The 22,944-nt window shown below is 50.4% G+C and overlaps 1 protein-coding gene across 1 annotated transcript in view; it reads left to right on the top strand.

Annotated features, from left to right (window-relative positions):
- Positions 1–22,944, top strand: part of MYO15A (myosin XVA) — a 118,472-nt gene that overhangs the window by 71,752 nt on the left and 23,776 nt on the right. The window contains exons 43-55 of the mRNA XM_084819182.1: positions 1,347–1,455; positions 2,812–2,935; positions 3,854–3,975; positions 4,670–4,729; positions 4,951–5,026; positions 6,180–6,295; positions 6,868–6,986; positions 7,812–7,953; positions 9,287–9,398; positions 17,000–17,205; positions 18,090–18,226; positions 20,331–20,403; positions 21,026–21,098. Of these exons, the coding sequence (XP_084675308.1) occupies positions 1,347–1,455; positions 2,812–2,935; positions 3,854–3,975; positions 4,670–4,729; positions 4,951–5,026; positions 6,180–6,295; positions 6,868–6,986; positions 7,812–7,953; positions 9,287–9,398; positions 17,000–17,205; positions 18,090–18,226; positions 20,331–20,403; positions 21,026–21,098 (1,469 nt within the window). The remainder of the gene's footprint in view (positions 1–1,346; positions 1,456–2,811; positions 2,936–3,853; positions 3,976–4,669; positions 4,730–4,950; positions 5,027–6,179; positions 6,296–6,867; positions 6,987–7,811; positions 7,954–9,286; positions 9,399–16,999; positions 17,206–18,089; positions 18,227–20,330; positions 20,404–21,025; positions 21,099–22,944) is intronic.

Below are 22,944 nucleotides of genomic sequence, written 5' to 3'. Positions count from 1 at the left end.
TATCCTATCCTATCCTAACTTATCTATCTATCTGTCCATCTATCCTATCTATCCTATCCATCCATCCATCTATCATCTATCTATCCATCTATCGATACACACACACAGTCAGTCCTAAGTTAAAATATATAAAAAAGATAGACTAACAACAGAGTAATTTCAAAATATCTTTAGTGCTAACCGTTTTGGCTTCTGGCCTCATCGGTAGCTGTGTTGTTAAATGGATACCAAGAGTGGCAGTTTGGAATGCAGGGAGATTAAAATTCCTAAGAATAAAAAAACAGAGGTGTGAGTGGTACAAAGCTCCTGAATTGTTCTCCGGGTTAAGGCCATACAAACTAAGAGTTCCAAGTCTGTAGATCCAGACATTTTCCTTTCTGCCAGGCACGTCAGTGTCCTTGGCTTGTTCAGATGGAAGCAGCTGCAAGTCAGAGAGACGCTGTGCAGCCAATTGCTTGACTAAAAATATGAATCCTTCTCGCAGTGGGTTGCATCCCTCTGGGACCAGGGTTTGCCTGATTGCTGCGCGGTTCAGTTGCTGCAGCTTCTACTTGACTGTTGCGTGTGCCACCTTGGTGGCTTTTGGAGCAGGGAATGCCATGACTGTTCTCTGCTGTGCTGCAGTGCCACCACGCCAGATGGGGGGGTTGTACCTGCCAGCTCTGGAGCAGGGGTAAGGTGGCCCGAGATGCCAAGAGGCATCTCTACTCCACTGTGAGCAATGCAGATAGCCAAGGGTGGTACGGCAGCTACTGGCTCAGCAACAGGGATCAGGCTGCTGTTGGACTACAACTCCATCATCTGTGACCATTGGCCATGCTGGCTGAGACTGATGGGAATGCTGGCTCTGGCCTGGCTCTGCATTCTGAGCCACTGCAGGCACAAACTGAGCTCTTCGCCTCCAGACAGCCAGCTCTGAAACAGGGATTACATTCCATGGAGGCTGGAGTTTGGGTTGGGTCACTTGGTGGTTGTAGATAACAGCTTGGGCTTCTTCACACAGAGCTTTTGTCTTGCTATTGAGACTGCTCACTCACGGAAGTGTGTGGGTCCTTTTCATGACATCATCAACCTCCAGGGCACATCCAGAGGTATTTCCTGGTTATTCCATCTCAAAAAGATCTGGAACTAATGAACCATCTATTTAAGTCAGATTGTTACACTATTAAAGCAGCCTCTAGATGGCGCTGTTTCATTGATCTCTGTGGAACCTTGAAAATTAAAAGCTTCCCCGCTCAGCAATCGCGTGGTTGCCGTCTGGGAACCCGCTGTAAACACGGAAAGGCTCCACAATGGGAGGACTGCGGGTTTTTTCTTTAGTGTAAAGGCAGCCCTTGCCTTTGCAGGAAGGAAGGTGGGAAAGTCTTTGTGAAGAAAATGGATCCCCACGAAGAAGCCTTGATGATCCTGAAAAGACAGCTGGCAGCCACAGAGGCACCTGTGCGACCCGCTCCGGTATAGTTGGGTGGGGCTGAACACACGTGGCGCTATTTCCACGCACCAAACGGCCAGCCTTGCTCAAAGACCCTGTCCGACAGCCCTCTAGTAACCTTGTGTCTGTCCATCAGGGCACATCATTTACTTATTTATTTATTTTACAATATTTGTGTACCACTCCGAATCCAAAGATTTCAGAGCTGTGTACAGCAAATAGAAAAGAAGAATAAAAACCATGTTTGTTTGTTTTTTTAAGAAACAGAGTTCTGAGTTCTGATAAAATTTCAGCCGGTCACTCAAGGAAGGTTTCCTGAAAGAACAATGTTTTCAGGAGGTGCCAGAAGCAACACAATGTTGGCGCCTGCCTGACCTCCAAAGGCAGGGAATTCCATAGGAAGGGGGCCACCACATCGAAGGCTCTTCTCCTGGTGGACTCCAGTTGGGCCATCATCCATTTTGTTTTGTGGCGTACACCTTACTTCAGGGGTCCCAACCTTTTTGAGTTGATGGGCACAATTGGAATTCTGAAAGTGTCGTGAGGGCTCTCACAAAATGGCTGCTGTGGTGGGTGTGGCCAGTCACAAAACACTCACTTCCCAGAAGGCAAACTTGGTGGGACTAACAGAAAACTAACTTGCCCAAGAACCTAAGTAGAAGGCAGAGGTGGGGTCTGAGCTCCGAAGCACAAAATCACTCTTATGAACCCAAATGGAGATGGTGCTGGAGGGCAAAGCTTTGCTTTGCAGCAGGCCAGCCTGCCAGTTAAAAAAATATAATTTAAATGTAAGAGGTAGAATAGAAATCAGGAGGGGCAGGGAGCCTGCTGGGCACATGGGCACCATGTTGGAAACCCCAGCCTGAAGCGCCCTAAGCGTACGCCAAAGAAGGCGAAGCCTGCAATGCACAGGTCGTTCTTTGGGCAACTGGGCCTGGCAGCACGTGTGCTGAGCATGTGCTAGGCCAGGGGTGCTGCACCCCTTTCAGCCCATGGGATGAATTCAGTTTCGGAACAGTTCTCGGGGGCTGCGTTCTGGTGCTGGGCGCGGCCGAAGGCAAAAGGGATGTGGCCAAATATACCAACGATACCAGCCTATTTTAGCGTAATGCTCTTACTAGCAGCAGCGAAGCCGGAGGAGAGGTGTTTCAGCCTTTTAGAGCAGGGAGAAAAACTGCACAAAAGCCAGGAAATGATCAGTAGTCGGGAGACAGGGGGTGGGGTCAGGGAGAGGGGGTGGGGCCATCTGGGGAACCCTAGAGAGGCGGGTTGGAACTGCAAGGGGGCCAGATTTGGATCGTGGGCCAGACGTTCCCCACCCCTGTGCCAGGGGAAATCAGGTCTGCTGCGGTGAAATGTGCGAATCGGCTTGTTTGCAGGCCATCTGGGAAACAGCAGCAAAGGAGATGGTCGCCATGGTGAAGCCGTGTGCCAAGATGGCTGTGCCACCCACCGTCCGCCCACCGCCTGCCATCACCAGATCTTCCCCAGAGGCATCTCCAGGTAACGAATGAGATCATGGCCCCTCTGTGTAGGATTCCTGCACCAGGAGACTTGCCTCCTTGCCTGAGGCCTGGGGTAGTATCCAGTGTTAGTCCTACTTAGAGTCATGACTAACTTAAATCCCATTCATTTCAATGGGTCTGCTCTAAGTAGGACTAACACTGGATACTACCCCTGGTGTCCACATGCAGCAGAATGAGGCGGCAGACCCCTGAAGTGGTAGAGAGGACTGCAGATGAGAGAGTTCGGTTCTGAATGCTCCCTCGCATACCGTCTCCCTGCAGGCAGAAAATTAATGCAACTGGGGAGCGGGGGGGGGGGGGGACATTTCTGGCCAAGGCCACTCCAGGGTGTGCTTTATTTAAAGGCAGGGGAGCATTCAGAAGTGTGATTCCCACCTTGCATTCCTTATGCTCTGAAGTGGTACGGTCCATTCTAATACAGCAGGACTCAACCACCTCACCGACATGGAGGCCAGGCCCGAATAACATGAGAAAATAATTTCGGGAGCCAAGCGTAAATAGATATTTGGAGATGTTGCCTCCACCATGTAGAGAATTATTGGGGCATTTGCAGACAGAATAAAGGCCCCGCCGCTGCATCTGGCAAGAGAATGTACCTGGCGAAGTGAAGCAGTCACAGGCCGTCTATGCCCTGGAATAAAGGACTCCTCCCACTTGCACAGGCAGCCTGGAAAAAGGAGGCAGCTTCACATCCGGTTCTCAGTTTTTCCACACACCCTGCAAGATTACAAAACAATGAAGTAGAAGTATTATACTCATGAATTACGATTGGATTTCCCCCCGTTCGTGTCTGGGTGTGTGGGATACAGCCCTTTCTTTAATACAGAAAAAGGGGAGCCCTGAAGTCCGTCATTCCTTTCCCAGCATAGTAACTGGCCAGTTCCTCTCCTTCCAGGGCCCGTCTCGCGGGAGTTAGCGTCTGAGGATGAGCAGGTCCAGACGCGGCTTCACCGCCACTGCAGCGAGGAATTCTATGCTTACCGCAATGTCTCTTGGAAGATCTACCTCAGGAAAGAGGTATTTTCCCCATGCAAGATGACTCCCTCCTTTTCCTCATCGAAAACAGTGTTAAATAAACAAACAAAGGAGCCGCGGAAGCTGCCTTATACTCAGTCTGGCCATTGGTCCATCCACAACCCAGTATTGTCAAAACTGACCGGCAGCAGCTGCTCTCCGGGGGGTTCAGGCAGGCTTCCTTCCTAAACCCATGTGGAGATGCCGGGGATTGAACCTGGGACCTTTTGCGTACAAAGCAAGGGCTCTGCCAATTGAGCCATGGTCCCTCCCTAGATTCGGGACAGGCCAAAGGAAGTCCTCCTTCACGCAACACATGACTAACCTACAGAACTCACTGCCACAAGAGGTGATGTCGACTACTGGCTGAGCTGGCATTACAAGGAGAGTAGCCAAATTCACAGAGGAGGAGGAAACGTCAATTTAGTTATCATGAGGCCATGATAGCTGAGTCGAACCTCCATGTACAGAAGTACTCCACCTCTGAATAGTTTATCAATCTTAAAAAAAGGAAGAAAGAATTTGTGGGCTGGTTGTGGGCTCCCTAGAGAAATCTGGCTGGGTGGCTACTGTTCGTAACAATGTTCTGGACCAGGTGGACCCCCTTGCTGTGATCCATCTGGGATCTTATTTTGGTTGCTCTCACCCGGATACCTAAAGTTGGAACGCCCCACTGTCTGCTGTCCTCTCCTTGCAGGTTTTTCACCCGAAAGAAAGCATCAACAGCCCTCTTCTGCTAGATCTCCTCTTCCGGCAGGTGAGACTCCAGGTCTGCCTTCGTCGCTGGACAGCCCCCAAACCTTTTGCCATCCCTGGCAGCTGCACTGAGAAGAGCAGCCAGACCAGGCTCCCTCATAATGCACAGCTTTGCTGGACCCGAGAGTTCACGCTTGGCCTCCGCTTTGAGTCATTGGTCAGGGGCTCAGTTTTCCCTGGGGAAGTTCATGCTGAGACGATGGGTTTTTTTTCCTGTTGCAGATCTTCAACGATACCCTGTCAGAGGCCTGCATACGCATCACGCAGGAAGAGAGGCTCCTAATGAAAGCCCTCTTTGGTAAACCTTGTCCTCTCAGCTAGGGTGGCCCCTCTTGGGCAGGAGGAGACCCACCCTTTCCCACCCACTGTGCCCTGATGAAGCATACCTGAGGGAGTGCTCCCCTCTCCCCCAGTTACAAAGCCAACTAGTGCCCTTGGATCTGCAGGTAGTGTGGCCACTTACAAATCGCCAAAAAAAGAGACATGCCTCGCCCAAAATAAAGAGGAGAAAAGAGAGTGCAAATCTGCATTAAATGTCCATTTGCTAAGTTATATGTCTAGATGCAAATTTAGACATTAATATAAATTAAAGACAAACACAGTACGCCGTAGCATAGTGCAGAAGACTGTGACCAGGTGACCTGGGGGCCTACCTGTTCAGTCTGCTATCCAGGTGCTAGCTGTCGATGGGCAACAGTTCTTAGAGTTCTTTATCTTTTTAATTAGAATTGGACAGGGCAGCCCTTCAAACAGAGGACGGTTCTCGTCCATCCATCCCCCATAAATGAGGTGAGGAGGGTGGGGACATGAGATAGGGCATTTTCTGTGGTGGCCCCTCATTTGTAGAACCTCCTTTCAAGAGAGATGTGATTAGCCCCCACTGTGAAGACTTCTAAATATATGTTTTTATCCACAAAAGCATTTGGTTCCTGGCTTTGGTTTTTCACGTTTTTAGGGTAGATTTATTTTTGTTGTATTTTACATTGTTTTGTTGTGACAGGAGAGTTTCACTGTTGTTCTACTGGTACTTGTTTCATTAATATTGTAAGCCGTTCTGTGCTCCCTTTGGAGGAAAGACAGGGTAGAGGCAGTGTATCATTTGCTGCAGCCAAAACAATGGCGATGGGGCAGTGGGGTGCTGTTTCTTCCCTGTTTCCTTGTGGGCTTCCTGGTAGCATCTCGTTGTCTCCTGTGGGAAGGGGAATGCTGGATTAGATAGACCTTGAGTTTGATCCAGCAGGACTCTTCCTGTGTTCTTCCAAGGCAGGGCTTATTCCTACCGCTTGAAGCTCTGCCGTTAACTCTGGGCTTGTGTACTCACACACACACACAAAGGATCAGAAAGTAATTGAGAGGAAAGGCAAGGGTGCGATCTCTTGGGGCGGGGGGTTCTGGCACGAATCCTGGGAACACAGGAATGGAAGAGTGACAGCCTCTGTTTCTCCCCACAGCGGAAAACAAGCTGGACTCCTTCAGTCCGGTGGCAGATGAAAGCGTTAAGAAGGAGATCATCAATGTTGCCCGGGAGGGCTGGGAAGTGTATTTCTCCCGCCTTTTCCCCACTACGGTAAGAAGCGTTCCACCACCACACACACCCATGAAATCCACATGCAGGTAGACCACACAGGGTGGGCAACTTGTAGGCCAAACCATCTGGAGGGCCACAACTCCCATCAGCCCTAGCCAGCATAGCTAGTGGTAAGGCATGATGGGAGTTGTAGGCCAAAAACATCTGGAGGACCACAAACTGCCCAACCCTGACATCAAACAATATTTGCTCCAGCCAGCTGGAGACAGGAAATCCAAAATGGCACCCAGACCCTTCTACTCTCCTATACGTGATCGGGGGGCAGGGCCTGTCCCCCCGCCCTTCTGCCATTCCTATCAATTTCAGTGGGGTTTGCACAGGATGGGACCTACTGGATTTCTCCTCATGGGGTCAGACTGGTCCACAACACTGTTGAACTTCCCCATCACCTTCTTCATGCATTTGGACTTGTAGCTTGGATTGCGTTAGCTCGTGAACTGGCTGGAGGTTCCTGTCATGGTTCTTCGAGGCCGGCTCCTGAGGCTGGCCTTTCCACAGTGAGCTGGGCCAAGCCATGCCAGCGGCTCTCTCTGGCTCTCTCGCTCCTCCAGGGCAGCGTGGGCACCGGAGTGCAGATTCTGGCAGTGTCTGACACAGGCATTAAGCTGCTGCGACTGGTCAAGGGGGCCAGTTTGCCTGGCGAGCAGCTCCGGGTGCTGCGTGGCTACAGGTGAGGCGGTTGGGATGGGCTGAGATCTCTGGGAGGAGGTGGAAAAACAAGGACTAGGGCAACGTGTGGGTAGGTCTCATGAGGAGCAGAGATGATCAGCAGGCAGCCGTCCAACTCTCCTGTAGCCTTTTTTGCATTTCACGTGCACTCAGTTTCTTCCTCTCTTATGCACACACATGCACGCACACCCCTCTCCCACTCTCTTTCTCTCTCTCTTTTCCTCACGCCCTCTCTCTCTCTCTCTCATGCACACACACGCACACCCTTCTCCCACTCTCTTTCTCTCTTCCTCCCTCCCTCCCTCTCTCTCTCTCATGCACACCCCACTCCCTCTCTTTCTCTCTCATGCACACACATGCACACCCCTCTCCCACTCTCTTTCTCTCTCTCTCTTTTCCTCACTCCCCCCCACACACAGTCTTATTCACATACTCTATCTTAGACTCACACTCAGTTTTACTCTCTATCTTACATTCCCTGTGTTAGTCACACTCACACCCTATCTTTCACTCACACTCTATCTTACACTCTATCTTACATCTCAAGCTCTATCTTACACTCACATTCTGTCTTATTCTCTCTGTCTCTCAGTAGACTCACAGACTTTGTTGCCCTTGAGATGGCTGCCCTTGCCAGGTTCAGTGGAATGGGAGACAACTGGTGAGCCTTGCATAGGCTGCTCTGAGGTCCTTGGAGGGGGGGCAGCATCCCAGTGTAAAATGTACCAGTATTACCATCTTCCCTGCACCCACCTTCCTCCTCCCTGATGCCCCCCCCCCACATTCTCCCAGATCAGCAGTTTACCCGGCCTTCCTTTGGCCCCAGTTACAGCGATATCTTGTTTGTGACCATCCCCTCGAAGAACATGTTGGAGTTCAACCTCACCAGCGAGAAGCTCATCCTTTTCTCCCCTAAAGCCTCCCAGGTGAAGGCCTTCGTGGACTATTTCATCACTGAGCTTGAGAAGGTAAAAGCGAGATGGTGGAGCTTGGAAGAGGAAGGTGGAATGATTGCCAAGAGTGAAGAGGGTTGAACAAGTGGCACAACCAACCCTTAAAAGTGCAAACAGGGAAAGTTATCCAGCCTAATCATCCAGTTAGACAAGTTTATTGAAGCAGAAAGAGGGCAGGGGAAACAAAGCAATGAAGATGCACAAGAAAACAAATCCTGCACCAGATATCCAGGTGTACCTAAAATATAAAGTGAATAAACTCAGAGAGCGCTGGAATTACATCTGAGCTCCTTGTGGACATCTTCAGAGCAGCCTTCCCCAACCTGGTGCCCTCCAAATGTGTTGGACTACAAGTCCCAGAATTCCCCAGTCAGTATGGCTGCCTGGGGCATGCTGGAGGGCACCAGGTTGGGGCTACCTTAGAGAGGCTTGCGTTTGTCAAGGTGGATGGAGAGGGGCCAGGCAGGGGCCAGGAAGCAACAACTCAACATGGGTTTTCGGCCATGTTTCCGGCTGTTTGGCAAGAGGTGGCTTTGATTGACAGCCACCATCGGATTAGCCAATGGGCATCAAGTCCCGTAGGCAGAGGATGCCCAAGGAAGAGGACTGTTAGTGTCTGCATTTACCCTGGGAAGGTGAAAAGTGGTGGTGATGGGCTTAACCCTTCCCTGCAAAACAGCTGTGTTTATCTGAGGGGGCTGCAGGCTGGATGTGGAGTGCTAAAACGGACACATTTAGCTTGTTTGCAAGCCAAATTTGTCCATTTTAGCTGCTATGAGCACTAAAAGGGTCGAACTTAGCAATTTATTTTTATTATTTTATTATTATTCCCAGTGCATCCCATAGTGTGTGTGTGTGTGTGTGTGTGTGTGTGTGAGAGAGAGAGAGAGAGAGAGAATGAGCCTTAGACCTCCAGCAGTTGCTCACCCCTGCTTTAAGGCACCGTGACAGCATTGAAACCAAGTGGACTGGCAGAGAAGGATGGAGTGATCCATCCTTTCTCCACCATCCGTCCCTTCTTCACCAGCATGGCATTCGATGAACTCACCTGTGAGGAATTCCTGGTTGCCTGTGGCTACCAGTTGAGAAGTTAAATAGAAGGTTGGAGTAGGTGGTCTTTTAGACACCCTGTTCGACATCAGCCTGGGCTGAATATCTGTTTGGAAAGCTGGAAGGTGGGAACCTTTGCATTGTCACATTGGGACCATTACTTTCTAGGACTGATTGCCTGGCCAAACGGCAAGTGGCTACTGTTCTTTGGTGGGTGGCAGGGCTTGGCATGCCTTCGTCACTCTTTCCTGCTTTGGCAGCATCCTGAAACACACACGTTGCCTTTTCTGCGTTACAGGATTCGCAGTACATGGTTGCCATCAAGAACCACATCACAGATGACAAGAGCCTCTTGCGTTTCCATAAGGGGGACGTCATCTGCCTGCGGCCCATGGAGGGCTTGGAACAAGGTGAGGGACCCGCAGGAAAGTGCTCTTGTTGCTGTTGTGTTAAAATATTAATTTTCAACTCTGTAACAATTCAATAACCGGCAGTGCAGGCGGGGAGGACTTGACAGAGGTTCATCGAATGATGCATGAGACGGGGGAAGTGGAGAGAATTGTGTTCTGTAGAATACTAGAGAACAAAATACTGGAACTCTGGGATCATTCAGTGAAACATTATCGGGAGATTTGGGACAGACAAAAGAAAGGACTCTTTGACACGGTGCATAATTTATGGCATTTGCTGGCGTGACTTAGTGAGGATGGCCTTAAAAGGGGATTAGGCAAATTTGAGGAGGAGGAGGAGGGGGAGGAGGAGGAAAAGGGAAGGCCTGCCAGTGCCCAGTGGTGGAGTGGAGAGGGAATACGAGGGATTGTCATTCTGGGCCTAGGAATGACAGTGGAGATTCCTGGGACGGTGGGTTTTGCATGCAGTTCCCAAGGTTCCGCTTTGCAGAGAGGTGGTGCATGTGCAGTGTAGGCTGGTAATGGTAGAAGCGACAGAGGCCAAGGTTCCTGAAGAGCAGGGGTGCAGAGCATCAAACCCAGGGGCCAAATCCAGGCCTCCTCAGGTCCCAGTCCAAACCTGTGAGGTTCCCCAACGGGCCCGGCCCCTTCCCCTGGCCCTGCCCCCTTTCCCTCGACCACCAATCATTTGGCAGCTTCCCAGCTTTGTGCAGTTTTCCCCTCATTCTAAGTGGCTGAAATGCTTCTCCTAAGGTTTACTTACTGGCAGAAAGAGCTTCACGCTAAACCAGGCTGGTATGTTTGATATTTGGGCCCCACCCCTTTGATTTGGCCTTGCCCCTTTTCCCTTTGGCCCCACCCACCACCAGCATGCGGCCCCCTCCAGCTGAAGGAGGTTCTGCCCCCCGCCTTACGCCCCAGTTCACCCACTCGAGGGCCCAGCCAGTCATGGGGCCTGCTGGGCAGGGGAGCTTGGGTGCCCTCCCGTGATGTCGCTGTGGCTCTCCCAACCCCACAGACCGCTATTACGGCTGCGTGGTGCGGAAGAGGGTGATGCTCCTGGAGGACGTGAAGAAAGGCACCCTGGATTTTGGTGGGTGGCTCCTGTGTGCTGTGCTGTGCCGTGCCATGCTCTGCTCTCTTGTGCACAGTCCTCCCGCCCCCCGTGGTCCTCCTCTTTCTCCTGTGTGCTGTCTGTCTTTCTCCGGAGCAAACCCACTCTGGCAGGTCTCCTCTGGGTGGTGAAACATGGCCACTGGGACCAGCCAGAAACATTTGCCATGAAATCCTCTGACTTGAGGAGATGGTGGCTGGGCTCAGGGTGGAGAGAGCCTGCTAAAAGGGAGCTCGACCAGAGTTCAGTGGTAGAACCCTTGCTTTGCATGCAAAAGTTCAAGGCCCAGCACCTCCAGTTGGGAGGATCAGGTAGCAGACAATAGGAGACGTCTCTCTCTGCCACAGACTCTGGAGTGCTGCAGAGCCTTTCTACATGAGGCTTTTATATTGTGCCCTCATGATTCCTCACGGTAATTTCCAGATCCTTTACACAACGTCATCATCATCCATGGCTTCTCCCGTGCTTTGCAACCATTATGGCAGATTTTTTTCTTAACGAGGAATATCTAGGGTTTTTTCTGAATGGCATTATAGAAACCTAGGGCCAATCTACATTGCGCCCACCATCGCAATGAATTGGGTGTCCCGTCGGGTTAAACGCTCTCGCATTAAAACGTGATTATTCACACTCACCCATTTTCCCCGTTGCAGTGCTTCATTGAATGCGCAATCTTGGTTCGCACTCGAGCGCTGTGCTGTTTTCCTGCTGTTTTCCCGCACGTGCTTGTCTGATCTCGGAAGCTACGCGGGGTCGGCCCCAGTCAGTAGTTGGATGGGCGACTGCCTGGGAGTCAGGCTTCCTGCATTTAGCAGGGGGTTGTTCTATCCTTTCAAATGAGACTAAGTTTTACCCCCTCCTATCCCCCGCTCTGGATGTTTTTTTTAAAATTAAGACGTTATCCTCGCAGAATCGGGGCTTCTTCGCGATGTTTTTTTTTCTAATTCAGGCATGATCTTTGAAGATTCGAAGTTGTGAAGCTTCACAACTTTGAATCTTCGAAGATCATGCCTGAATTAGGAAAAAAAGCATCGCGGAGAAGCCCTGAGGCGAGGATAACGCCTTAATTTTTTAAAAAAACATCCGGAGTGGGGGATAGGAGGGGGTAAAACTTAGTCTAATTTGAATCATAGAATAGTAACAAGGCCATCAAGTCCAGCCCCCTGCTCAGTGCAGGAATCCAAGTCAGAGCATCCCTGACAAATGGCTGTCCAGCCTCGTCTTGAACGCCTCCAGTGTGGGAGAGCCCACCACCTCCCTGGGTAATTGGTTCCATTGTCGTATTGCTCTAACAGTCAGGAAGTTTTTCCTGATGTTCAGCCGAAATCTGGCTCCCTGTAACTTAAGCCCATTATTCCATGTCCTGCACTCTGGGATGATGGAGAAGAGATCCTAGCCTTCCTCTCTGTGACAACCTTTCAAGTACTTGAAGAGCGCTATCCTACCTCCCCTCAGTCTTCTCTTCTCAAGGCTAAACAGGCCCAGTTCTTTCAGTCTCTCCTCATTGGGCTTTGTTTCCAGTCCCCTGATTATCTTTGTTGCCCTCCTCTGAACCCTCTCCTGTTTGTCTGCATCCTTCTTCAAGTGTGGTGCCCAGAACTGGACACAGTACTCCAGATGAGGCCTAACCAGTGCTGAGTAGAGGGGAACTAGTACTTCCCGGGATTTGGAAGTTATGCTTCTATTAATGCAGCCCAAAAGAGCATTGGCCTTTTTTGCAGCCACATCACATGGTTGGCTCATATTCAGCTTGTGATCGACAACAATTCCAAGATCCTTCTCGCTTGTAGTGCTGTTGAGCCACGTATCCCCCATCTTGTAACTGTGCATTTGGTTTCTTTTTCCTAGGTGCAGAACTTGGCATTTATCCCTATTAAATGTCATTCTGTTGTTTTAAGCCCAGCGCTCCAGTCTATCCAGATCACTTTGAATTTTGTTTCTGTCTTCCAAAGTATTAGCTATCCCGCCCAATTTTGTGTCATCTGCAAATTGGATCAGCATTCCCTGCACCTCCTCCTCCAAGTCATTAATACAAATGTTGAAGAGCACTGGGCCCAGGACTGAGCCCTGCGGTACCCCATACGTTACCTCTCCCCAGATTGAGAAGGTTCCATTGAGAAGCACTCTTTGAGTCCGATTCTGTAGCCAACTGTGGATCCACTGGATCGTTGTTTCATCTAGCCCACTTTGAGCTAGTTTGCTCATCAGGATATCATGGGGCACTTTGTCAAAAGCTTTTCTGAAGTCGAGGTACATGATGTCTACAGCATTCCCACAGTCCACAAGGGAGGTGACTTGATCAAAAAATGAGATCAAATTCGTCTGGCAGGACTTGTTCTTGACAAATCCATGCTGGCTTCGAGTAATCACTGCATTGTTTTCAAGATGGATTGCTTACAGATGGATTGCTTTATCATCTGCTCCAGAATTTTCCCAGAGATCGATGTCAGACTGACCGGTCTGTAGTTCCCAGGTTCCTCCTTTTTACCCTTTTTGAAGATAGGGACAGCATTAGCCGTCCTCCAGTCACCTGGCACTTCCCCCGTCCTCCATGATTTCTCAAAGAGAATAGACAGTGGTTCTGAGAGTTCTTCTGCCAGTTCCTTTATTACTCTAGGATGCAGTTCACCTGGCCCTGGAGATTTGAGCTCATTCAAAGTAATTAGGTGTTCCTTGACCATATGCCTATCGATCTCAAGCTGCAATCCTGCCCCTTCAGCCTGTACTTCGCCTTTGCCGGGGGTCATAGACCCTCTTTTGGGAGAAGACTGAGCCAAAGTAGGAATTGAGTACTTCTGCCTTTTCTTTGTCATCTGTTGTCATTTTGCCATCCTTATTTAATAGCTGAACAACCATTTCTTTCCTCTGCCTTTTACTATGCACGTAGCTGAAGAAAGCCTTTTTGGTGTTTTTAGCATCCTTCGCTATCCTCAGCTCGTGTTCAGCTTTAACCTTCCTGACACCATCCCTGCAATTCTGTGCTACCTGCCTGTACTCTTCCTTTGTTACTTGGCCTTCTTTCCACTTCCCATATGTGTCCTTTTTTGTTTTCAGGTCATCCCTAAGCTTTTTGTGAAGCCACATTGGCTTCTTCTGTTGTCTTCCACCTTTTCTTCTTGTTGGAATTGTTTGTAATTGTGCCTTGAGAATTTCCTTTTTTAAAAGCTCCCACCCATCTTGGACTCCTTTTCTCATTAGCGTCGCTTGCCATGGGACCTTACTGATCATTGTTCTGAGTTTATTAAAATCAGCTTTCCTAAAATCCAGGGTACGCATTTGACTACACTCAGCTTTTGCTTCCCTTAGAACCAAGAACTGAAGTACAACATGGTCGCTTTCCCCCTGACTTCCTGTAACTGCTACTTTATCCACTAAGTCATCTCTGTTGGTTAGGATCAAGTCAAGGATAGCCGATCCTCTAATTCCTTCCTCTACTTTCTGTAGGAGGAAGTTATCCGCCACACAAGTCAGGAATTTCCTGGAGGGGCCATGTTTTGCAGAATTTGTCTCCCGAGAAATATCGGGGAAATTGAAGTCCCCCATTGCTACTACATCATGCTTCCTTGAAACACTGGCTATTTGCTTTTCAAAAGTTTCATCCTCGTCTTCTTCTTGATTGGGTGGCCGGTAGTCGACTCTGACTACCAGGTTCCTTTTATTCTTTGCTCCATTTATTTTGATCCAGATGCTCTCGATGGGGCTACCAAGCTCATCCTCCTGTCTTTCTGTGCAGAGATATGTATTTTTCACATACAGTGCAACCCCACCTCCCTTTCTGTTCCTCCTGTTCTTCTTGAACAAGTTATATCCTTCAATTGCTGTATTCCAGTCATGAGAGTCATCCCAGCAAGTCTCAGTTATACCTATCAAGTCATAATTTCCCTCCTGTATTAAGAGTTTAAGTTCGTTCTGTTTGTTTCCCATACTCTGGGCATTAGTACATAGACATCGAAGACCATGTGCTTCATAGTCTGACTTTCTTCCTACATGTGTCTGAAGAATACGTTTGGGTGCTATCAGAGCTGTTCTCTCCGTTGCAGTGCATGCGCCTACGTCCATTGTTACCCCCAACATTACATTTCCCTTCCCCGTAGGATTCGGTTTAAAGACCTCCTGATGAAGTTCTTCATGCTGTGGCCAAACACATTCTTCCCATCCTTTGTGAGGTGCAACCCGTCCCTTGCCAACAGCCCATCTTCCAGGAAGTATAGCCCGTGGTCCCAGAATCCAAATCTCTCTCATCGGCACCACCTTCATAGCCAGTCATTCACCTGGAGTATTTTTTGTTCCCTTTCTATCCCTCTTCTAACTACTGGAAGGATGGATGAGAAAACTATCTGGGCCCCAAAGTTCTTGAGTTTCCTCCCCAAAGCTTCAAAGTCTGACGTGATTTCTTCGTAGCTCCGCTTGGCGGTATCATTTGTTCCCACCTGGATGAGAAGAAAGGGAGACCTGTCAGTGGGCTTTATGAGTGCAGGCAACCTTTCAGTCACATCTCTAATCTGTCCTCCCGGGAAGGGATAGAACAACCCCCTGCTCAGTGCAGGAAGCCTGACTCCCAGGTGGTCGCCCACTACTGACCGGGGCCGACCCCACTTAGCTTCCGAGATCAGACAAGCGTGTGCACATCCAGCCCTTTGCTTGTGGCTGAGGAAACGGGGGCTGCTGAGGAAGCTATGCGATCAGTAGCTGGAAGAAGACATGGGGCCGTCGAGAGCTGTGATTGGACAGGAGGGAAATACAAACACCACTGTATATGGACAGGCAGGGGAGGGGGCTACGACCAGATACGGTAGCGAAGGCGGAAAATCAGAGCACATTAAGGGAAAATACCAGGATATTAGGGTATTGAAAGCGGGAGCATGGAAGTGGGAAATTCCGGTTCCAATTCGAGGTGGGTACTGCGTAGTGTGAAAGGCGGGCGGTGAAACCTCATTGGAAGCGAAAAAAGGCAGTAAGTGTAGATCCAGCCCTAGTGTAATTGCGCAATTCCACTATACCACAGCGCCACCTAGTGGTTGTGTAATAGAACATGCAGAAAGGAAGAGGGACACCCCCCCCCCGGAAAAAGCATATGTAAAGGACCTTAATCCTGCAAAGAATCCAGAAGCAGAAGCCTCGGTAGAAGTGCGGGTTCAAAGCCTCATGTAGAAAAGCCCACAGTCAATCCGAGCAGATCTTTCTGGGCTCGATAGAGGTATATCCTGACCTGGCACAAGGCAGCCTCCTCTGATACCTGCACCCAAGTGCTATCTCCTAGTTGCTCAGCTCAACAATTATGTCCGTCTCGCAAACATTTATAAGGGTGGGGGACTATTACATGACCCCCTTTGGCCTATGGCAGGGAAGGGCAATTACTTTTGGGTGGGGGGCTGGATGCCCCCCCACCATGGGCCATATGACATCATGGGGTGTGGCCACACTGCAGGGGCAGGGCTAAAGGACAGGGGAGGCTTCACCTCACGCCACGTGGGCTGGATGGGCCGGCTTGGTGGTGTCAGGGTGGAAACTGAGCCCATAGAGCCCCAGAGTAGTTCTGATTCTGAGGAGGAACAGCAGTCCGTGGGAGAGGAGCCAGCTCATCCCTCACAGGCACAGCAGCTGGCAGAGATTCCTCCTGCTGGCATTCCTGAGTTAGATAGTGACCCTGGCAGGGAGAGAGCACTGGAGGGGGGCTTGCTGGACTCTCGACGCCAGCACAGGGAGCGACGACAGATGGAAGGCGCTGAGAGGAGGCGTAGCACTCGTTTGGCATGCAAACAACGGTCGCATCCCGAGGACCCAAGGGTAAGAGGGAGGATCTCTCCCTAGCCCATAAGTTCAGGGTCTTCCCATGGTTCCCCTTCAAATGGGGACCAACTGCCTTACCTGGAGCTTAGACTACTCTGCTATCTTCCCCCAGTGCTGTTCCTAGCTTTGGCGCTAGCTACTAGTATTCTGAAAGAGTCATAAAGTAATAAAGGAATAAACTCTCAGAAAGAATCCTCGTCGTCTGTGTCCTGAGTTGACTATTGGTGGGGACTGCAAGAGGCAGCTAGGGCGGTCCTGACAGGTGGGCCAAATTGGCCTGTGGGTTGGAGGTTCCCCGTCCCTGGCCTATTGGGTGCAAGGAGGTTTCCTTGGCCAGATCCCTTGCAGTTCCCTTTTTTGGCCAGAACTGGGCTGAACTCCTGCCTGCCCTCCCTCAGGTTTCCAGGTCAAGACTGCTGTGAGTTTGAAGCACGACAAAATGACTTTCCCTCTTCCACTGATTAACGAGGAGCCCAGTTCTCCTTTGGGTTATCCTGCCTCCCCCCCCCCCCGCCCGCTATGATAGAAGGAAGCTCTGTGTAAAGCCACCCCAGGGACTAGCAGCTTGGCTTGAGGTTAAGAGGGAGAGTGATTGTTGCAGGAGTAACAGCCCTAAGCGGACACAAGGAGGGAACGGGGTGGGCGTTTTGATGGCAGTGCTGCCTTCGGCCATTAATGGGATGCTTTCTTGGCGCAGGATGGAAGTTTGGCGCCGTCTACGGGAAATCGGGCTTCTTCCCTGCGGATTGTGTCCAGCCGGTGGCGGCGCCGGATTTCACCCACCTCCCTACAGAGAAGAAGGATGAACCCAGGGACAAGCAGGCCAAAGTGGCCGTCCCAGCCTCGGTGGCCGTGGCTGTCGCATCAGCGGCTGTGGCACAGGAACTGGATAAGAAGATTGAGGCAAGTGCAGTGTGGGGCTCAGGAATCCCCTCCCGGGCTTCAGAGTGGGGGGAGAGGCAGAATTCAGTGGAAGGAAGGGATGCTGGAATCTCGCCATGTCCACCTCTGGCTAACCGAGGCAGTCGGGCAGTGCAGTTCCACCCTCCCATTTGTCTTGGTGAGGAGAATGGGGCTCCAGCAAGGACAAAAGTCTAGGAGGGTGGCACTGGCATCAAGGTTCGGCATGGCCGGGCATTTGCTGAGGACCCACATCCCAGCAAGGGCCCGCTGACAAGAGCCCCTCAGGCGTGCTCCTCCTCAACATCCCTGCATTTATGTCGGTTGTTTTTATCAGGTCCAGTATTTTATTGCAACTCTTTTCGGTGTTTAAGGGCCCAGCCCTATGCATGTTTAGACGGAGAAAAGGCCTACACCTCCCAGCATGCTTTAAATATTATGCTTTTATATTAAATATTATTTTATATTAAATATTAATATAAAATATTTTATATTAAATATTTATTTTATATTAAATATTATTATTAAAATATTATGCTTTTATCATCTTGTGTTGCAGTGTGCAATTTCTGTGAACCGCCCAGAGAGCTTTGGCGACTGGGCAGTATAGAAATGAAATGAAATGAAACAACAACAAGAATTCTTATTATTCTTATTATTAAGAACAATGGCAGTAACACTGAACACAGTGCCATGGTCTTAGGGGGACGTGGGGAGATCACCTGGTCTACAACAGGTGCTCCAGCAATTGCTCTGGAAGCTGCCCAGGGAACGGGTGTTGCTGGGTGGCCAAAGAGATCCAGCTGTGGGGATCAGAAAGGCTGTGTTTGCACATACCCAGCGAAATCCTGAGGCAGACACCCCGGGCCTCCCTCTTCCTCCCCCAGGTGTCTCCGGCAGGCAGTGAGTACACGGAGAGCGTGGAAGAAGTGGAGGACACCACGGACTGCAGCCCACGAAGCGGCCCTTTCACCATGCTGGAGTTTGCCAAGAAGTACTTCCGGGAAGGGCAGAGGGCAAAGATGTGAGTGTGCGTGGGCAGACAGATGAACGAACGCGGGGCCGGGAGCCCCTTAGGGCTTGGTTGCGCTCGAGAAAAGGAGGCCGTCGTCTTACCTCTGTTGTGTCAGAGTCGGTGTCCTGAGGCCGCAGACCCCTGTGTAAGCGAACAAAGGAATTCCGGGGTGCTTCAATGACACCACCCAAGCACCTACCCGCCTCATCATACCCGTTAGTTAGAATGCCCCTGGCTCTTGTTTACGGGCGCGATTGCACGCCCTGGGATGACCAAAAGGTGAGTCAAGAGCCCCATCCTGGCTGCGGGCCGTTGACTTTCTTGCAGCGCTGTCGGCAGCCTCTGATTCACGGAAGTGTTTGCCTCTGGAAGACATACATGAGGTTGAATCAAGATGAGTTGGGGGTTAACTGATAGTGAGAATAGCGATGTACAGATGTGTTAAATCCATTCCTTCTGTGTTTCGCGGATTGGCAGGCGTCTTTCGTTCCTTCATCCATTGGTGGAACTGGATTTTTTAAACCAAAATTTCATTCTACTTATGCTAATTCGCATGAGCGCTAACCCGCATGAGTGCAAATGCACACTTGTGCTAACCTGCATTAGTTAATGCGAATTAGTGCTAATGCGCATTTGCAGAAGTGTGCATTAGCACAAATCCTCCCCCAGTATGAAAAACTGGTCCGCTGCAGAATCTGCAGGTCGGTTCATTTGATTACATTGCGAATTTCTCCAACATCCCTGTGTGAGAATAGACACATAGCTGACAGCCCCCTAAAGCTGGGAGGAGAAGGCAGGCAAGGCCAGCCCCACGCAATAGGCAGCTGGAGAAGGTAGCATTCCAAGGTGGCCTTCCTCAACCTGGCACCCATGGCCATGCTAGCTGGGGATGATGGGAGCTGTAGTTCAACACATCTGGAGGGGGCCAGGTTGGGGGACGCTACTCCAGGGGAACCAGCCTAAATCAGGAAATCCCTGGCGGGTAGAGGTGTCATCCCATTAAAGAAATCTTAATTGACTGCTTAATATTGAGTTGAACCTATGTACTCTAACTTGGAATAAGCCCCGTTGAAATAAATGGGTTTTACTTCCAAGGAAGCACACATAGATGGGATTGTGCCTAAAACCTGCATAGATTTTCATAACACTAAAATGACTGTTGGGGCGGAAGGAAGCATCAATCTAGCCAGTATGGTATAGTGGTTAGAGTGCTGGACTAGGGCTGGGGAGACCCAGCTTCAAGTCCCCACTCTGCCCCGAAGCTCACTGGGTGACTTTGGGCCAGTCACAGACTCTCAGCCTAATCTACCTCGTAGGGTTGTTGTTGTGAGGATAAAATTTAGAGGAGGAGGATCATGCAAGCCGCCTTGGGTTCCTTGCAAGAGGAAAAAAGCAAGATATAAATGTAGTAATAATAAAATAATTAAAATACATTAATCACACCCTCTGCCTACCAGTCACCCAGACACATTTGTTTCTGTCCTAACAAGCCTCCTTCCACAGTTTCTGTAAATACTTATATTTTTAAAATTGTTTATTTTAGTTGCCTAAAACGTTTTTTTAATTGAATAAAAGACGCAGCCCTACCTGTGAGGGGAAACAATTCCCCCTCAGCTGCCCTGGGCACTTGAGACAATGGAGTCTGGGGTGCTGGGGCAATTGTTTCTCCCTTCCCCTCTAATTTTCCCAAATGTATCACCATTTTCTCTCAGTCCATACAAGTGAACAGAGCAACCCTGTCTTTCACTTCTATGGAGCTGGGGAATGGGAATGGAAAATCCCTGGTGGGGGGACACATAATTCCTGCCTCAGACATGTTGGATCTGTTGTGGGTCTGGGGGTAGGGATTGTGACCCCACACACACACACACACACACACAGCTGTGCCTCTCTCCTTTGCTATGTTCATTTGCATGGACAAAGGAGGTGCAATTTGGGGGAAGCAGGCAAGCCACAAGATATGGGGAGAGGAGGAATACTTTTTTTTGTCCAGGCTTAAGCTGTTCCTGGGTGTTGGGGAGAGGCACAATGCCAGAGGCCAGTGAGAAGGACGCTGCACTGCTGGAAGCTTCTCTGAAACACAAGTGGAGTTCACATTTGGAATTCATTTCAGGGATCCCAACAAGCAGAAACCCAAGAAAGGCACCGAATCCAGGGCTGTGGCAGATATTCTGAAGTTCGCCAAGGTACTACTGATTGCTTTCTCAAGCACCGGGACTTTTTATGAGCAGGGATGCTGACATCACCTGTCAACATCCCCCCCGCCCCCTGCCGCCCAACTTCCCTGTTCTCTCTGAGCTTAGCTGCAATCCTCCCAGTAGCTGGGGAGAAATGAATTTTCCCAGCAACGCTATATTGTTCCCTGTCATAATGCAAAGTATTTGGGGGCGGTTTGGTCTGGAAAGGGCAATTCAGACCCATCACCTTTACAAAAGAACCTGCTCCTAGTGGAGATGAAAATGCCAGAACGGGTTTGTTGATATGGATCAACTCAACTGCCAGTGGTGGCTGGTGTCTCTGATGTCAGAGGGGCAGTGGATCTGCTCAGGGTTTCAGTCAGAACTCTAAAGGAGCTCTCCAGGGTACAAAGCACCAGACTCTGCAGGGGTGGATGCGGGAACGGCTGTGTGCAGTATCTGGCCCACAGGCCGGAGGTTCCACTGCTGTAAGTGTTTCAATCCAAGGGAAGTTTATGCAGTTACTCAGGCTCAGTAACACCCTTTTGCTCACACTGATGCAGTTGCTCCACAGCTGTGACTCACGCCAAGCCTCTTCTCTCCCTTCCTCTCCCTGCCTGGCCCTGCGCAGTCGCCCATCCAAGAGTCGCTCATTGAATTCACCGATGGCAGCCTGAACAAAATAGCGGCAGAAGCCTTCCAAGGTGAGGAGGAGCTAGGAGCTGGGAGCTGGGCCTTAGCAAGGCACGATCTGCCCTGTCAAGAGTCTTCTGGGCCACAAGAGCAGTTAAGGGTGAAGACGGGTGTAATGTTCTTAGGACACTAGGCCCTGCTTCAGAAGCACCCTCGCCATGTTCAGTACAAGCACACCTTCTCTTCTTCTTCTCCCCAGCTTAGCTTCCAAAGGCCTGGCTTGCAAAGTTGGCATCTGATTCCATTTGAGCTGGGTGAAAGTTGGTGGTGCAGGTGCCAGTTGGCCTGTGCCTGGAACATTACCCACCCCAACGTTTAGAGCAGTTGTGGAACTGTTTTTCTCAAACATTTGCATACAAAAAGAGTAATAATGAGGGGTCAGGATGGACGTATACAAGGCAGGCGTACGCGGGCATCTGTTGAGGGCCCATGCCCCAACAGGGGCCCACTGTCAAGGACTCTCTGGACTTGCTCTTCCTCTTCACCACTGCAACCTGCTTCTTCGCCTGCATCCTCCTCCGGCCCAGGCAACTGTGGTGGAGAGGAGGAGGAGCAGATGCTGCGGCCATCTTGTTCCCTGGCTGTCTGCCTGTCAAGCACGCAAGTGGTGCCCATGATTAGGAGGAGGAGCAAAGGCAGCTGGCGGCAACAGTGGCAAGGAAGTAAACTCAGTGAGGGAGGGGGCCCATTGCATAAGAACAGAAGGACATCAGAAGAGCCCTGCTGGATCAGACCCAGGGTCCATCTAGTCCAGCGTTCTGTTCACACAGTGGCCAACCATCTGTCGATTGGGAACCCACAAGCAGGCCATGAGCGCAACAGCTCCCTGCCACCCATGTTCCCCAGCAACTGGTGCACATGGGCTCACTGCCTCTGGTGCTGGAGGCAGCACAGAGCCATCAGGACTATTAGCCATCAGTGGCCTTCTCCTCCAGGAATTTGTCCAACCCCCTTTGAAAGCCATCCAAATGGGTGGCTGTCACCTGTGGTACTTAATTCCGTAGTTTAACTAGGCGCTGTCAAGGGCTCCTTGGAGGCCTCTCTCAGTCTAATCCAGTAGCCCAGTCCAGACGCAGACAAAGGGATTCTTTTCAAAGCTTTATTCTTCTTTTACAACTTAACAACTCTACAGGTAGCAACTAGATCTGAGCAGCAGCGTCCCTATGCCCTAAGTTGGAACAGTTGGTCCCCGTTTGAAAAGCAATTACTGGCAGACCCCTGAATATAAGGACTAGGGAGAATCCCTCCCCTTTTCCCTTGGAACCGCAACCGTTCTTTGAGCGCCAACCGGGCGCTACGCCTCCTTTCCGCACCCTCCATTTGGTGCCGCTCTCTGCGCCTGCGCCGCGCATCCACCCAGTCTGCCATCTGTGCTGGGTCACTCCCTGGACTGCTATCTAATCTAGGAATGTTGGTGGGAGGAATCTCTGTCAGCTGCGGGCCCTGGGAAAAAGGGGCGCGCTCCTCTCCCAGGAGCGACTGCTCTTCCTCCGAATCAGAACTACTCTGGGATTCTATGGGCTCAGTATCCACCCTGACAGGCGCTGTGTGAAGAAGTGTCTTGCCCAACAGCCCTCCAAAACCTGGAGCTGGCACTGTACGTATAAATGGATAGACAAATAAATAAACAGATAAACTCGCTGGTATGTCAGTCCGTTGTGCAAATGATGAAGCTGGACTCATGCAGCGGGTGCAGAACCTATGACAACTGTGCTTGAATGACTACATTCGTGTAAGGAACTCGATTAGAAAGTCTTGAGAATGTAAGAAGAGCAGTGCTGGATCAGGCCAGATGTCCATCTGGTGCAGCATTCTGTCCCCACAGGGGCCAACCAGAGATCCCAATGGGAAGCCCAC

Source organism: Heloderma suspectum, chromosome 12 (genome assembly GCF_057233095.1).
Source record: "Heloderma suspectum isolate Gila_16-S chromosome 12, 16-S_ref, whole genome shotgun sequence".
NCBI lineage: Eukaryota > Metazoa > Chordata > Lepidosauria > Squamata > Helodermatidae > Heloderma > Heloderma suspectum.
The sequence above is the reverse complement of the archived record's forward strand: the minus strand, read 5'-3'. Positions and strand labels throughout refer to the sequence as shown.